Source organism: Zosterops lateralis (assembly GCF_965231275.1).
Source record: "Zosterops lateralis genome assembly, chromosome: 4".
NCBI classification, from domain to species: Eukaryota; Metazoa; Chordata; class Aves; order Passeriformes; family Zosteropidae; genus Zosterops; species Zosterops lateralis.
Genome location: NC_139765.1, coordinates 24,913,733 through 24,931,088, shown reverse-complemented (window position 1 = coordinate 24,931,088; position 17,356 = coordinate 24,913,733). Strand labels below are relative to the sequence as shown.

The following is a 17,356-nucleotide window of genomic DNA, read 5'->3' as shown; positions in this document are numbered from 1 at the left end:
TGACAGCGGGACTTGCCGGTCCCCGCCCCCCCCCCGGCTGTAGTTCTGGCCTTCTGGCAGTGTCGCGCACCGACGCGCCGGTCCGGCAGGCGCGGGTCGGCCGCGCATGCGCCAGGCAGCGTCGCCCCTTCCCGTCTGTCACCTCGGGGCTGGTGCCGCTGCGCCGGGGCCCGGCACCGGGGCCGCCCTTTCCTCCCGTTCCCCGCCGGCTGCCGGAGGGAAGGGCCGTTCAGCCTTGTCCGCTAGGGCTTCGGCTGCCGCTCGGCGGCCTCGCCCCCGCCCCTATGGAGGAGCCGCTGGCGCTGCACCCCGTGAAACTCTATGTGTACGACCTGTCCAAGGGCATGGCCCGGCGCCTCAGCCCCCTCATGCTGGGTAAGAGCACGGCGGGGGCCGCCGCGTCCCGGGGGCTCGCCTTCCGCCACTGACCGCCGGACACGGGGGCCGGAGTCGCCGTCTGCTGCCCCGGGGGTGGCGATCTCCGCCCGGTGTCGCTCTCCCGAGGGAGCGGCCCGCCTCGGAAGGCTCCCTGAGGGCGCGTCGGGGGGCAGCGGTGTCCGGCGGGCGCGGCACGGCTGGGGATGTGCGGGGTGGGCCCGGGGCCCGGTTCTTGGGAGCGCGGCGGGGTTTGGCTGCAGGGTTCCTGACTCCGCTCTCTTCGGGACGAGCTTTGTCAGTGCGGCTGGTCTGGGTCCAGCTTCTTCTCCCTCATCCGCCCGTGGCCGCTGTGCGGGTGGTATTTACTAAGGGCAGATAAAAGTGTTCCTTGGCCGCGGGAGGGACACCTTCGCTCCCGACTCCCCGGCCGCCGTGGCGCCGCGGCAGGAGGGCTGGGCTGAAGGAAGGCGCCTGCTGTTTACAAGGTTACGGAGTTCGAACGGCTCCATGTTGTGGCGAGGCCGGGCCAGGCTGGTGGTTGTGCAGCCATCCGCCCTCTCCTTCAGGGAGTTTGGGGGAGTCTGCTCTATGTCTCCTCGAGACTCTGTGCGTTTCCAACCGAGCATGAAAATTGGGATGGAAAGAAAACAGGTTTTTCTTGAAGTTTTGGCGGCATGAATTAGGAACGCAACAGGAGAGTGTTTTGTACCTGTTCTGAGTAGATTCTGGCCCATGTCAGACCAGCAGTCTGTGTGCGATGAGACTTCTTAACAGGTTCGGTGTCTGAACAGATGGCTCTGTGTAATCTTGTTTTACAGTTTGTTGGCATTCACTTTGTTCATCAGCCCTGTGAGGAGATTCTGTGATTTCCTGCAAGCTTAAAATGAAAGTCCAAATAATTCTTAGCATGAAGTTTCATGCAGGTCAACGATAGGTTTGCAAAATTGAGAAGAAAATAGTACAGAGATCATGTGTGTTGTGCTCTGTTAGCCAGACAGTAGCACACACTTTGGGAGATGTGTGTTTCCTGCACTGGATAACCTCAAAACTTTTTTGTTTGGTCAGAGTTGCTTCTATTGTAGCCTTTAGGGAAGTAGCTTTTCACCTGTTAGGTGAAATAGTCATATTTTATCATGTGCTAAGAGTTATAAATCTTGGGATTACATGGGTGTGTGATTTATCTGAGGTGAGTTGAATTTACCCACACTTATTTCAAAGTGTTGGTCCAAGCAAAGACTATAGTAGAGATAAGTTGCCACTATCATTATCTTCATGCCAATCTTCACATAGATCAAGCAAAGGCTTTTTAGCTCCCTTCTTATCTACAAAGTCAGTCTTGGGATCTTGCAGCTTTCTGAATTTCCATGTAAAAACACATAGTGCATGACTTCATTTTTGGTGCTTTCTGACTATTCAAACAACAACTTAAAAACTTTGTTCTTGTGATGTAGTTTGGTGGTAAATTTCTGGAAGTCTGAGCAGTGAAAAGGAAATCTTAAAAACCTGAACACTTCTGGGTAGTAGGGGAAGTGCTACTCACTAGTGCTGTCTGGTAAATGAGTTCAGATGTGTTCATGGATTGTGACCAGCTAGGCCTGCCTGGTCACAGTGACAATGCAGATTGCAGAACATTAGAGATTGTGTGGATTGAGTGACATGATTGTTCATAGAACAAATCATTCTTTCTTCCTTCCTTCCTTCAAATTGTGTCTCATGTGAATTCACACTCAGCTCTGTTCCAGATGATTTAGGAAACCTCCCCAAGAGGCAAGTGATTAAGACAATACTCTTGTTACCTCATGAATAGGCTTTTTTTTTCCTTAAAGAACAACAAAAAATCTCTTGCTCTTTCTCCGCATATCAACTTTCAGATGTTGTCTAGGTTTAGAAAGACAGGTATCTGCCAGGGAAAGCTGGAGCTCCCCTTGGAATGGAGAATGTAAACCCCCACCCTCTAAATTATTATAATTTTGCATTTAGGGGCTTTCAGGCAAAGATCCAGAAACAGGAATAACAGTTCTTTACTAGGAATATTAAAAATACAAATGTAGTAGTTAAAAAAAAAAAAAAAAAAAAAAAAAGGGGGGGGGCAATCAAACAAGCAGAAATCCTAGAAACCCTGACAGAGTCAGAATATGACTTGGGACCCTGTTGGTCAGGGTGTTGGTAGCAGTCCAGATAAATCCTCCTGGAGTAACAGATGGTTAATATTGGAGTAGAGATGATCCTATTGTGGTCCAGTGGTGGTGAGATAGGTCCAGACTTCCTCTGGAATCCAGTGGAAAATAGGCTGTCCTGCTGTGCTGAATTTCAGCTTTTATCTAGGTAGGAATGCTTGGCTCCACCCATCAGGTGGAGCATCTCTTAGTAGGATGATCTAATGTTATCAGTCATTGGGTGAGCCTTAATGGCCCATTAACAGCAGATAACCCCCTGGAGGGAGGATGGGTCCTGGAAGAGATAAGGAACATTGCATTGCTCCACCTGCTTTTGACAGCTGGCCCATTAACAGAAGGCACCTGCCCCCTCTGCCCCTCCCCTTCCCCCCCCAAATGAAAAGAAAAAACACCTCATCAAATGGTTCCAACAGATTGGGAATAGAATACATGGTTTTGGTTATATATTGCAACCCAAGACAGATGGTCAATGTCAATTCTTTCCTTAGTGATGTTCATAAACTGTACGTTATTGAGGAAAGTCATAGAAATTAAAGAGGAAGGGATTTTTTAAAGGATTTACACTTGGCATCTCTAGTTACAGTATTCTTATCATCAGTGCTACATTTGGAACACTGCTTTTGCTTTGAGTGATAATTCTGTAATATTGCCTAAATCAGAATACTTTGTTTTAGAAAGAAAAAATACAGTAATTGATTGTACTAAAATCAGTTTCTGTGAGGTTTGAAAACAGCAGCTCAGGTCCTCTTGGCAGAGGGGGATGAGTCCTGTCCTATGAGATGAGCACTGGAAGAGCATCACTGCACTGTGTCTCCTGCTGTGCTCGGAGGGTCCAGAGGTCGTGTGGGCTATTGTCAGCACTGCCTTCAGGGATCAGCTCTCACTACTAAATGTGACTCTTACTCTTTCAGTATCAGTTCTCTCTGTTGTTGTTTAATGATAAATCTGGAAGGGAGAAATGTTTAGCACAATTCATAGCAGGCTTTAGAGTTACTTAGTCTTGTCCCTTGGGCAGTCTTTGTTTTTCCTGGCAAGTTTACTCTTTTTCTACCCAGACTGCTTTTATTCTTCTTACTTTTCTGTAAGCTTCCTGTAATTTAGTGAATATTTCTATTCTGAAGTATACATGACCAAAAATTGTAGTTTAGTTGCCTTTGATATCAGAAGCAGCACATTTTATTTTTATATTGCTCTACATTGCATCTTCTCAATAGCTAATGTTAGTCCTCTCTCCTCCACTCTCAGTCTGTTGACTACATTTGTCTGTTCAACTACATGATATAATAATAAGAAATGTTGACCTGAATGCAGTAAGATTTCTGTTGCAAAGACAGAAAACATTATCCACCTGACTCTTAGAGGGTAAAAAGAATAGTTCAGCTTGCAGTGCTAATTTTGAAATAGATGTCCAAAGGCAGAGAAGTCTAATTAAAATCCTATTGCATCATAGGCTTAAAGAAAAATGTCTAGCAGTTCTCAAAGTTCTCCTGTCCTGTTACTGAGGTTATTGCTTTTGTATCTCAGAGTGAGCTGCGAGCTTGGTTAATATAGCAGCTTTGGCTCAGTGTAGTATAAATTAACGTTGAGTGGACTGGGAGTATATTTTGGTTGAAATTTTTAAGTGGTGCATTCAGCTGTAGGGACTTAACAGCCCACAGGGAATTGGAGTGAAAGGTAACTGCTGAAAGGAGGTGCCTTCTGCTTGGTTCCATTTTCCCAGGCCAGCACATTTCTCTGCTTTTTCTCCATCTGTTTTGAACAGTTTTTAGTTGCTTCAGCATGATATTCTATCAACTTTGCTCTCAGCATTTGCTGGGGATTTCATGAAAATCACATGCATTACCCTCCCCCAGTATAGCCTACGGGGTCTCTCTAGGTGCCTTAAGGAGAAGGGAATTGAAGCAGACACCTCTCTCTCCATTAGTTTGTTTTTTGCTGTGGTGGGGTTTTTTGTTGATGTTGTTGTTTTGGGGTTTTGTTTTTCTGGTGGTTTTTTTTTTTTTTTTTTTTTTTTTTTTTTTTTTTTTTTTTTTTTTTTTTTGTTGTTGTTGTTGTTGTTTGGTTGGTTGGCTGGTTGGTTTGTTTTGGTGTGGGCAGTTTTTGTTGTTTTTTGTGGGTTTTTTGGTTTTTTGCTTTGGTTGAGCACCCTGGGTAGCACATAGAAGAAAGTGCTTGACTAAGTGCTTGTCTAATTAGAGTAATTTTCAGTTCCAAAAAGGCAGGAATCTTAATGAATTGTCCTAGGGAAATGACAACAATATGCAAAGCAATGCACTGCTAGAAACCCGTGTTGGTTGACCAAATTGTATTACTTCTGATTCCACAGAAGACCAGTTCACTACTTTTTTTTAGTCTTTTATGGTCTTCTGGGCCTTGCATATCCATTGCAGAGCACAGATATATTGTTAGGATACCGAGTTTGCTGTTATTTCTTTGCAGCTCAAAAGCAGGCATAGATCTTGCACTGGGGGTTGGATGGCCTAAACTCCGAGTGGGGTAAACTGAGTACCCATCTGCACAGACAGTTCCTTCCTTCATGTCTCAGAACTCTTCTGCCCTTCGGTATTATTCAATAATAATTTGGATTAATATACAAATGCCACTTTCATTTGATATTTAAAATGCACAGGAATAATCAACACTGTTTGTCCCTCAAGATTAATAAATTACTGTGATGATAAAAAAGATTGTTGAGCATCTAGTCTCCCTTGTGCTTGGCCTTCCAGACAAATCTCAGCATGGAAGTAATCCTGTTTGATTGTATTCTAAAATTATATGGGCTTGCTTCTTCTTTCAAAATACCCCTGTATCCAAACAATTACAGTCTCCTGAATTGATTTTACAAGAAACTAGTCTAACTATTTTATTCTCCATGTTCCTGTGACTAAGCTGAGGGTCCTGGAATTGTTTATATTCCATTTTTCTCATAGGTTTCTGGGTCATGTAAACACCATTAAAGTATTTGAGCTATGAATGTTATAAAAAATAAAACAGCAAACATAAAAACTTGTTTACTTGCTAGATGATACTTTGCCTTATCAAAACACATTGAATCTTTAAGACACTCAAGCACACAGATTTATGCTGAAGTGGCATCTCCTCCCAGGTTCTATTGAGTATTTTCAGGAGAGACCCACAGAAGTACATCAGCAAGGGAAAAATAAAAAAGTAAATAACAAGAAAAACCATCCCCAAACAAAAACAAGCAAAAAAACACTCAAAAGTCTAGTGTTTCTGAAGACTGCCAGGCTATCCCCCTAAACTCTCACAAATATAACACAGTAGCTTTTCATGGTCTGTGACAATAACAAGGTAGCTTAACTCCCATTAGCTTGGAATGGATGCAGATCAAACTAAGCTGATTTGCATCACATTTACATCAGGCTGAGCTGACACATAGGCAATTTCTCTGGAAGAGTTGATACCTGATAGCCTGGACATATGCAGTAAATGTGTTATTAAATGTGTATGTCTAAATTTGCAGCAACATTTCCCGTTCAACAGCACCCTGACCCTTGAAATATTTAAGCTAGTTAACATCTTGCTGTTTCCCTATTTCACCTGGATAACAGAATCACAGAAGAGGTAAGCTTTGCAGGGACCACAGTGGGTTATCTGGTCCAATCTTCCTGCACAAGCAGGGTCATCCCAGGCACATTGCACAATATTGTGTCCAGATGGTTCTTGAATATCTTCAGTGAAGAAACTCTACAAGCTCTCTGGGCAATTATTCCAGTGTGTCATCACCTGTACAGTAACGAAGTTCTCCTCATGTTCAGATGGCTCTTCCTGTGCCTCAGTTTCTGCCCATTGCCTCTTGTCCTGTTGCTGGTCACCACTGAGAAGAGCCTGGATCTATCCTCTTGATACTCTCCCTTCAGATACAGTAAGTGCCCAAAAGAGCATCATCCCATCAGGACATTCCTGTTCTGCATTATGAGCATGTGCATCCTTTGGATTAGCTTTGCTGTAGGTATTGAGTGAAGGGTAATGCCTGCAATTTAATGCTTTAAAGATTTTTGCAGCTCCAATAGAAATTACTGGAGAATCAGACTTCTCTATATAGTAATAGACAGCCTCAGGTTATGAGTAAATGGCTTGCTTTTGGTGGCAGTACCAGCACACAGTTCTACCCACATTGCAGTGACCACAGGAGTTTGGAGTGTTGTGGCAAGGAGTGGAAGAACAGGAAACATGTTCTGCCAGTATCCTGGACAGTGTTTGCAATGCCTTCTTACAGTCCACTCAGTCGATTATGGGATGTGAGCTCTATTGCACTGTAGGACTGTTTGGGGAGGTTCATGGCAAGCTTGAGCTTCTGGTTTTAATGCTTTCTGGTTTTAGTGCTGCCAGAAGTGGCTTTATTGGAAAGTGTTGCTGCAAGGCCCGGATACAGCTGGTATCCAGTATTCTGTATCTGACAGAAATTCTGTAGCCTTGCTTGGTCATGCTGTTGAGGACATTGTGTATATCAAGCATTCAGAGGCTCTGGGCAAAATATTTTGTGTATAGTGGGCAATGTTGAGCAGAAAGCAAAGCATAACTCCTCAGTGCAGGCTGCCCCAACTGCTCTACTTGAGCTTATCAGGGGTGGCAGTGGTGGTGAGCTGTCACCTGTTCTGTGCAGTGTCTGAGTCTGGGAGAAAAGGCAAAGAAGAGTCGTAGAGGAGGATCCCCATCAGAGGCATAACTTCAGGAGGAAGATGATTGTGTCTGTGAAGGTCTGTACATGACCTCTTAAGTGACAGACAAACAACACTGAGATTCTTGCTGAGCAGTAGGAGAGGGAGCTGCCTGAGTTCCTGGTGGCTATTGATTTATTCCTCTGTGGCTCAGTTTGAGTTGAAATGACAACAGTGAGCTGTGAAGCTTGGGGTACTGCAGCAGCTTACCAAAAGTTCTCAGTCTTGGATGTCTCTGGGTGATGCATATATGGCCAATAATAGCAGGCTTCCTAGGCATGGGATTCCTGCAGCAGTGTTGTCATTGAAGATGCTTGCACTGCCTCCGACCAAACGCAGTCCACCAGTGGAAGAAGGGGATTATATTTTGTCTGCAGCAGGCTGGAGAGCTACCACAGATGCTTTATTGTCAGCAGTGCTGCAGATAGGGTGTGTGTTTTCCACAATGCCAGCTTGGTTAATGACTTCTAGGAGCCAAGGAAAAATAATGGGTCTGCAGCTTCATTAAGATTTTCAAATCAGTTTTGGCAGAAGCTGACTGAGCTGAGCAGCCACAGACAGACCTGCCTTGTGAAGATAGGCAGCTTCACTTGCCAAAAGCTGTTCTGTTATTGCCCTGGCAGTTGCTGCCTTTGGACTGCTATAGACTTGTGTAACAGCAAAGATTGGACTGCAGTCCAAAGCAAAGTCCAATTCCTGAATTTTGCTCGGGTTTTTGTACATGCAATCAGACAATTACTTCAGTCCTGCTTAAGGCAGAGCCAACAATAGCAAATTCTTCAGGGCCCTGGACAGCAGAGTTCTATGTATCTTAAAGGATGGAAATCCCATATGCTTTCTGGACTCCTGCCTGTGTTTGACCACCTTCGTGATCTTTTTCATTTTTTCTCTGCTTCTTACTGAATTGTGAATTTCCTATTTTCCAGCTAGCACCTGTTGCCTTTCACTGTGCATACCTGAGTAGAGCAAGGGTCCTGCTGATCTGAGTAGAGCAAGGGTACTTGTAGACAGGAATAGACTCTTGGCTTTCTCTTCTTGAGGATGAACACACCAGTTTTCTCAGCTCTCCTTCAGTACAGTAAGTGCTCTAGCCTGGCATGTCAGTGTCTTTTGTACTGTGGGGATCCAAAAGTGGACACAGCACTCCAGATGTGGTCTCACAAGTGTCAAACTGGAGGACAGAGTCCCCTCCCTTGAGCTACAGGCTGCAACCTTGCTAGAGCAGCCCATTGTGTAGCTTTTGCTGCAATGATCTTTTCAGGTGGGTGTTGTAATTGCATGAGCAGGTCCTGACAGCACCTGTGACATTGTCAATATCTACTGTACCTCTTTCACCTGCATAGAGAATCTAGGTGCAAGGTGGCAACTCTGGAAAGTCTTTTGTTACTGTTTGCTGCAGGTGTGTGTGTGTGAAAGTAAATACTAAGATGTTCTCTTTCACTTTAGCATGCAAAGAACAGGCACAATTCTAATACACGCTGCCTTTGAAATGGCTTGTTTCTCTGATCTGAAGGATGAAGTTCAAGTTTCTAGTGAAAAAGTCATTTATCATGAGCAAATGTGCAATAATTTGTTAATAGATACACAGAACCCTAAATGGGCAGAGCCAAAGGGTAGAGCCAACCAGAGGCCAGTGCTTCCTGTGGTGCTGAGCCTGCAGGGTCAATGGGTGCTGGCATCTCTGGAGTGTGAGGTGAAATCTCTCATGGGGAGAATGTGGAACAAGGGCCAAAGGATCACAAAGTACAGCAGTGGGACATGCTAAAGGGCCAGCAGATGCTTCTAAGATACCGCAACACACTGTTCTGCTTCTGTCATTATTGCCACTCTCTTTTGGCCTTTATCCTACTCCAAGCCTACGTTTCTGTGTGATGGGTTGACAGGGAATGTGGTTGCTGCCTGGCTGTGATCCATGGGAGTGACAGATCAGTCCACCTGCTTCAAAACTACGTGTGCTCACTTCAGCTGATGTCTCTGTTGTCACAACAGCCTTTTCCCCGCCTCTGCTCTTCCATGACCCTCATCTGAAGCAGGTACTTACTTTGCTTCAGACTTGAGTGGAAAAAAATGTGTTAGGGATTGCTTTTTCTTGTGGCAGAGGAGTACTCAGTCTAGTGCTTGGGTTCAAGAGAATACCAAACGTTGGTACGCACACAGTTTTTCTGTTCTAAATCTGCTTTTTGGGAGTTATGCACCTTGTTCAGGAAATAGTTATAGCACATCTCCCACAGCATGCACTGGTTCCCTACAAACTCCCAAAAGGAGGGTACCAGGGATCAAGCCTTTAGGTTATGATAGATAAAATAATTGAGCCTAGAGCACTAAAAGATGGTGACCTTTTAGAAAGAGGTTTAATCTTGAGATCCTACCATGAAAAATCGAGAGGTTTAGGTCTTCTGCTTCCAGGGAACTGGAAAAACATTTTAAAAGGGACCTTTTCTCTGAGACACAATTACATTATCAGTGTAGTGGTGCCTGAAACAAGTCTTTGCTGCTGTGTTCTGCAAAACACTGAGCTTTATAACTTGTATAAATTTCAATGCTGTACTCTTCTACCTCAGTTCCCACTTAACTAATTTTTAAGGGGAGGGGGAGGGAGGGAAAGGAGGAAATTGTGGGATACGTTATAGAGGCTACCACCACTGGTCATATGTTTGTCCGACCACTCATCAGTTACTGAAAAAGACAAGTGAATACATTCTGTCGGCCAGCTGCCTGCAGTTATGAAATCTGTCAAATTCAACTCTTCTGCTCCTGATTGAAGACTCTTAATTTTAGGAAAAAGCTTTTTTTCTTGGTCTGTAGAAAAACACCTAAGGAAGGTAAGCACTGTCAGGATAGGATGGCATTGCAACCTCTGTCTGCCAGGAAGGAAGAAGTACAACAGTAAAGTGGATTGAGTAGTTAATTTGAAAGACATTCTGGATTTTTTAGAAGCACCTCTGGATTAAATCTTTGGTGTTGCTGTCATGGTGAAATAATAAGCATGGTTCTTAAGTGATTGACAGAAAGCAGGCTGAAACCTGGAAAATACATTGCTAATAACTCTTCTTTTCTCTGCATACAGGGAAACAGCTGGATGGCATCTGGTAAGTGACTAGATTTAAATTGCATAATGTGTGTAAAACACTGGTGTAGGAAGTATTTTCAGTATGCAGTTATATATGCTTCAGATTTTAAGAACATTTTGTTGTGGAAGAGAGACCAAGGCACTTTTTGTTCCTGAATACAGATTGACATAAGTAAGATGACATATAGTCAGATGCTAGTTAAACCACTCTGTTCAAAGCTCAGTGGACTCCATGAAAAAGGGTGTTGTTAGTAGTTCTTGTGGTTTTGTGTTCCTGTGTACTTTTTTCAAGGGTAAAATGGTGTCTTGTCCCAAGCAATTTGTTTTATAATAACATGCATGACTAAACATGAGAGTAAAAGAGTAGGTGGGAAGAAGATATTACAGGATCAAGTCTTCTGTCATAGAAGAGCAGTATCTACATTCAGTCACACAAAAAAACCTAATTTCCTGTATTTCATACTAAGGATTTTGATACCACATGAAGAGGGCTTGTTCGGGTTTTTTTAAGACACAAGAAAACCCCTAAACACTTGTCCATCCATTTTCCTCTCTACTGATCCATCTCCAGTGGTTGTCTGACCAGCTTCTCAGCCAGTGAGAAGTCTCTGTCAGTGTGGTAGCAGGGCTAGTTCTGTCTCTGAGGGCTGATCTCACCCTCAGCCCATTAGGTGAGAGAGGCTTATGCCTGGGCTTTAGCTAAACCTGTTCTTTCCTAACTGCTTGCAGAATTACAGTAGGTTTGATAATCATTGCTTCCATATCCATTCATGTCCCAGCGGATCCTATTCCCACTCACAGAAACACATTGACCTTTTCTTTCAGTTATTCTCTTCATTATGTCTTTGAGATCATAAATTTATCCGTTATTTATGTGCTAGGCTATTTCCTTTTTTCCTTTATTTCAACTTTTTTTTTTGTTCTCTGTGGCAGGCACACCTCCATAATAGTCCATAAGGATGAATTCTTCTATGGCAGTGGAGGAATCTCCAGCTGTGCACCTGTAAGTTAAACTTAATTTTCTGATAATTTTTTATAGGGTTACCTGATCAGAATTGCTTGTGTTACTGTCTTTTAGAAAAGCAGCAAAAGACTTCTAAATTCAGACATGCTGAAGCCAGCTGCTTATCATGGTTTCCCAGGGTGCTGAGGGTAAAGGGAGCGTGGACGGTGGGTTTAAGCCCAGCTCAATTCAGGTTGGGGGGTTGCTTCTTCTGGTAGAGTGTATCTATCCAGAACACCATTTACAACTGGTTTGCCAGAGTGGCACCTTATCCAATTCTGTCCAATTATTAAGTGTTACGTGCAGACTTTAAGAGTGAAAAAAAGCCCCAAACAATGATGTTTTCTCAGACCTTTTTGTTCTTAGAGAGGTAAAATTGATGGACTGTGCTTCTAAAGCAGAATTTTACCATAGCTTAGAGCTTTCAGCCCAAAGAGCCAAATTTACCAGCTGAAATGGAAGTTTCACGTTCCTTCTCATTCTCTTGAGCGCAGAACAAGGGAGGCCAGCAGGGCTTTTTGCTTGACGAACGTACCAAAAGTTCCTTCTTTTGTTCCTGGACAAACAATAACAGCTTTATTCAGTAGAGTGCTCCAAAAGAATTCAGCCTGATCATTTGACAATATCTTCTGGCTGTTAATTTTTACAGGGAGGGACACTTCTTGGCCCTCCAGACACAGTTGTTGATCTGGGAAATACTGAAGTCACTGAAGAAATTTTTCTGGAATACCTTTCGTCTTTGGGGGAATCTGCGTTCCGGTAAGTAACAGCTTGTACTGGAAAACCTGCGTACCAAAAAGATGCAGAACGGAGGAAGGTATTATGAAACCAATCCAGCTCTCAGAGCTTGTCTGCTTACTCTATGATTTGATACTCTTCAAATATGGACTGGACTGATGCATCAATGCACACAAGAAGCTACCTTCAGCGCTGGGAAAACATTCTTCTGGGAAATCTTCCACACTGTTTTTTGTAAAATTGAATAATGCCTGAAATGCTTTTAAGAAAATCATCAGGGAAAATGAAATCTCTCAGTAAATGGTAGTTTGCCCTGTGAGTCATAGGTAGTCACTGTAGTAAAGCTGCCAGTTTTCACATGAGTAGAAACAAGGTGCTAACTGTTAAATAGTCTACTCTGCTTCTCACAAGAATAGGAAACCACAATATTTAGTGTTCTGGCTGTCTTTCAGAGTCAATAATTCCTGTGATTTCTCGTTACTGCTACCGTGGTTTTAATTGAAGAAACCTGACCTCACTTATTCTCCCAAAAATGGTTGTATTAAAGTCAGGGATGTGGAGAGATGTTATTTTCCACCCTGATCAAATTGAATTTGAGGGTGATTGATGTATGTATTTACCTATTTGCCTTAGAATTTTTTGGGGTGGGAGGAGAAAGTGCTAATGTAAGATGTTCTTCATTAAAGGTGTAAGTTTTTCTGCTTGTAAGATTTATTGCTAAATCTGTGGGTTTTTGTTTCAACTTCTTTGTGTGACACAGAGGAGAGTCTTACAATCTCTTCGAACATAACTGCAACACCTTCAGTAATGAAGTGGCACAGTTTCTGACAGGAAAAAAAATCCCTTCCTACATCACTGACCTTCCATCTGAAGTTCTTGCCACGTGAGTATGAATGCCCCTCTCTCTGTAGCTGCTTCTTGCTAATGCTTAAACATTTGACAGAGCCAGCAGAACCAGTTTCTGATAGATCTGTCTGAGAACCAGCATAAGATTAAGGACAGGATGCAATTTTCTTTACATCAACACTTGCAACACTGTATGACAAGTGCTAACTGGCACTGGTGTTCCAAAGAGGACAGAAGAAGGTTGTTCTTCTGCCTTTAACTTAAACTAGCTATTTTGTGATGGTCTTTTATATGTGTCCAGACAAGCTTGGAAAGTTTCAGAAAACAGTGCAAGGGTTTGTTTTTTTCTCTCTTAGACAACCAGTATCTGTTAAAAGTAATTTCTCTAAGCACCATAATTGCAGCAGAGGTATCAGTTTGCTTGTGAAGAGGCAGAGGAGATACAATTTTAAAATTAATGCTCCAATTTTAAAGCTAGGATTGGGTGGAAAAAGAGGATATGAAAAAATAGGAAATGAAGAATTCCTGCCTGGTAATTCAGATGATTTTTTTTTTTTTTTTTAACTCTCAGCTAGTGAGGATCCCAGTAGGATGATATGAGCTCCATCATTTAGGTCTTAATTCTCATAACAGTGGTATAGCACATTATTTGTGAGACATGTCTTCTACCCTGGACTCTTAGCACTTCAGATCTCTCAAAATCAGATAAGGTCTGTAACAGAGAGAGTTATTGAAAGACAAACTAGGTGCTACAGATTGCAACAGAAATTATTCTGGGAGTGTTGATCCATTGTCTTTAAAGGAAGCTAGAGGCTATTCTTTTGGTAGGCCTCGGTATTGATGTACTTAGTGGAACACTGTAGTTGCATAACAAGGATTTTGTTTGCACACTTAGGTGGAATGTGTTACTGAGACCTCGTTTCAGACAGCATTACATTAGCAGTCTAGGCATGTTAGGACTCAGAACTACCTTATATAAAATCATGTTTAAGTTTCTTAGTTATTGAAGAGTAAACTAATAGGTTAAATTAGTTTGCTTTAGTTTGTAGTGGAAGTCTTTTCTTCAAATTTGCTTCTAGAAACCACTTCAGTGGTAAATGGGAGTTGTTGACTAAGTAAACTGTTTGAGATGTTTATTTCTTTACCTTCTCAGACCTTTTGGACAAGCTTTAAGACCCCTCCTGGACTCCATCCAGATCCAGCCACCTGGAGGAAGTACTTTCAGCAGACATAATGGACAGAGCTAACAGGAGTGACCCAGTGTGCCCAGCCTCACCAGGCCTCTTCCTTTTTAAGCATGAATCTACCAGATTTCTATTTTATAATTTCTCATGAGAATTAACTCTAAAGAAGTCACAAGACCAGTTTTAAAATTTCTTGGGGAGAGAAATTTATCAGGGCGCATGTAAGACAATGCTACCAAAAATATTGCCATAGTTTCTAATAGTATTATACTAATTTATAACGGCTGTCTGGTCCAAGTAGGCTGACACTTTATACGTAACTCCTGTGCTGGTAAGTGGAAATCCATTCCATGAGCATTCAACAGCCCATTACACAACTTGAAGTAAATAAGGGGATGTCCTGGACATCCCTTGCAGACTTACATCTCTTTGTCTTGTCAGTGCCTCTGTTATGGGGGTATTTGCTGAAGTCTTGCAAAAAAAACAGAGCAAGTATTGGTAGCCTAGGAAGTGAAGGTGTCCCAGGATTCGTCTGCATATTTCACTGACATTTGCTCAGGGGAAGAGCTGAACTCATCTGATCAGAATATTTGCAGTGGGCACAGGTGTATGGGAAAGGTGATGAAGCTGAACCATGTGTCAGTGTCACTCTCTGAAATTCAGTGGGATTTGCTGTGGTAGGAGGGAACCTGGAGCTGAAGGTTACCAAGAGCCTTGTAATGTCAGATCCAAGAGTTGTGGGAAAGAACCAGCTGAAAGAACTGGATCTCATGAGCAGAAGTGGTAGAGACAAATTTCAAGTGAAAGTAAAATGAAGTGAAATGTTTCCTTTTCTCACACATAAGTTTATCAGCATATAGACAGAACCTTGTTAATGCATTAGAACTGTGTTTTCTTGTTTTGTTTTTTTTTCCTTGCCAAGCCAGAGTTATGGTACAGTAAGGCAGGAGTAGCATGGCAACTGCATGATAATACCAGTTGGACCAATTCTGCCTTCAGTATCCAGTTGCAGACGCAGTAGAGTTCCAACTTTCATTAATAGCACTGCCCATTCCAAAGCAGTCAAGCACATCAGGGCTCTCTTTAAGAGAAATAAGTGCTAGGTTTCCCCAAATGTAAAGAAAATGAGGAAGAGTAAAATTGAGCTTTTCTGTGAAACAACTGAGTTTCTTGGGCAGTTCTCTCCATAGATTAACCTTTGATTATATCAATACTGCATCTTCTAGTTTAAGATTTTTAGAGCTTTGCAATTACTTGCAGTGGGAAAGAACAAGGGGAATGAAAAAATAGGCACAATGTTTTCATTTCATGTGTGTATGTACACTACTTTCCTGACCAATTTTGTAGCAGTTACATTTAGAAAGGAATATAAGAAAGACTTTAGGCAAACCCCAGAACACTGCTGATGCTCTGTAAATGGGGATTGCACATCCCAGATGCTGCCAAAAAAAGCATCTATGCAAATATACAGCCCTTTGTCCAGTGCTTTTTATGAAAAGCATTGCTGCAAGTTCAGTCCTCAAACTTCCTCCACTGGAAACTTCTTACATACCTAGAGGAGATGTCTTTCCTCTCATGGGTTTTTTCTCCCAGAATAATGCAAGTTGATAAATTTCTCACACTGTTACTCTGTGTGGACTATAACAGTTCGTATTTTTGAGAGCTTGGAATTGAGGAAAACTGCAGTTTTGTCACTGTCAAATACTCTGTTGTCCTGCACCTTGTGGAGCCAGTGCACAGATGGGAATAGGGTATTGTCAGGCCATTCTGCTGTTTCATGTTTACCTGCTCTCAGTGCACAGTAGTGGTCCCTGCAGCCCAGATGCTTCTTTTCTTGTCATTCTCAGCTTGTGCCATCAGTTTCTCCTTAAGCATTTCATTTGATGCACTGGACTTGGGATAACTGTAGCAGTTACTACAGATGGCTTTATACAAAAACTTTCAATCTTTCCCCCTCCAAATGTCCTGTTTGCAGAAAATGTTTTATGAAAGTCAGTTATTAATACCTTTTGATGCTCTTGGAGGAAGAATTGGTGTTTGGTATTGCTAAGCCATAGCTTAGTTTTCCTGTCTAGTTTAATGTGTTATCTTCAGTCTTTTCCCATACATGTTTGTGAAGAGTAACCAGCCTTTCATTTTAATACACACATGACTGTGCCACAAAATGCTGTAGATCATGTAAGAGATCTTGGAGCTTCCTCAGTTGAGCAGGTACACTTGAGCTGACAGTGCAGCCCAACATCTTGGTGTGCTCCTTTGGTACCTGCAAGCAGCACAGCTGTGCTTGCTTGCCTTTCAGCAAACTATCACTTCAGGCACAGCTGCCTGTGATTGAAGCACTGGTGCCATGGTTTCTGCCCCCACACTTACACAGTGAGGATTCACCCTATATGTCTACCACTTTGGATGTCCTAAGCCTAGTTCCTGCCTAGCTGCCTACTTCAATACGTTTTGCATCCTTTTGAGTCAGGAAAGAAAAGGAATACAAATGTGCATACAAATTTGCATTTTGCAATCTCCCTTTTCCTCTCCTGAGCAGCTCCTTTGCAGAGATAATGCTCTTAGATTAATGTCTCTGGGTAAAATTTCACTCAGCCATATATTGTTTGCAATAGTCAAAGAACTCCTGGGCTCGGGACCTACTCTTGTGTTTCATAGCAAAAGAACTGTAAAGAGGAAATCCTCTTTGCTTAGTCTTACTGGGTAATGAGACCCCTGTACCCTGTAGGACTCTTAGAAAACCTGTTTTCTCCAAAGATGGTTATGTGTAAATTGTAGGACTGTGCCCTCAATGTCCCACCCAGCTGAAAACAAACTAGACTGAGAAGCGTATGTAAATGTATATACGTGATGAACTTCAGCCAGCTGATGGACAAAGGGGCAGGGAAACTGGACTCCTGAAAGGGAACAGAACCCTTCTGCCCACACTAACTTTTCTGTCTTGTATTGCTGAGGTTCTTGTGTGCCATTTAAAAAATGTTAATAATGTCTTTAGGCAGAAAGTGATGTTTTGATTTACTTGTGGGATTTTTTTCTATTACAATAAAAAGAAATATGACGCACTTTTCTTATTGAATGCATGTGCCCACACAGCTGCCCAGCCACTGCATCTGACCAGAAGTCATTATCTTCACTCTGGTTCCACCTGGGAAGTTGCAGCATGAGAAATTGTCCAAGCAGTTTCTGCCAGGTGCTGCTACTGGAAGTAGTGCTGGCAACTGCCCTTTGCTTGAACTGGCCAAAGGCAATACTCTTACTTAAATTTGGGAAATTTTTTC

General features: G+C 42.7%; 1 protein-coding gene across 2 annotated transcripts; it reads left to right on the top strand.

The window, feature by feature from the left end:
- Positions 1-97: 97 nt before the first annotated feature.
- On the top strand, positions 98-17,140 carry DESI1 (desumoylating isopeptidase 1). Of its 2 annotated transcripts, XM_083860361.1 has the most exons (6): positions 181-375; positions 10,305-10,326; positions 11,241-11,310; positions 11,960-12,069; positions 12,809-12,931; positions 14,048-17,140. In XM_083860361.1, exons 1-6 carry the CDS (start codon positions 285-287, stop codon positions 14,139-14,141), a joined length of 510 nt encoding a protein of 169 aa, XP_083716487.1. In that variant the 5' UTR covers positions 181-284; the 3' UTR covers positions 14,142-17,140. The 2 variants fall into 2 exon arrangements, with proteins under 2 accessions (XP_083716486.1, XP_083716487.1); XM_083860360.1 differs by lacking the exon at positions 10,305-10,326 and having other exon boundaries at positions 98-375.
- The last annotated feature ends 216 nt before the right edge of the window (positions 17,141-17,356 follow it).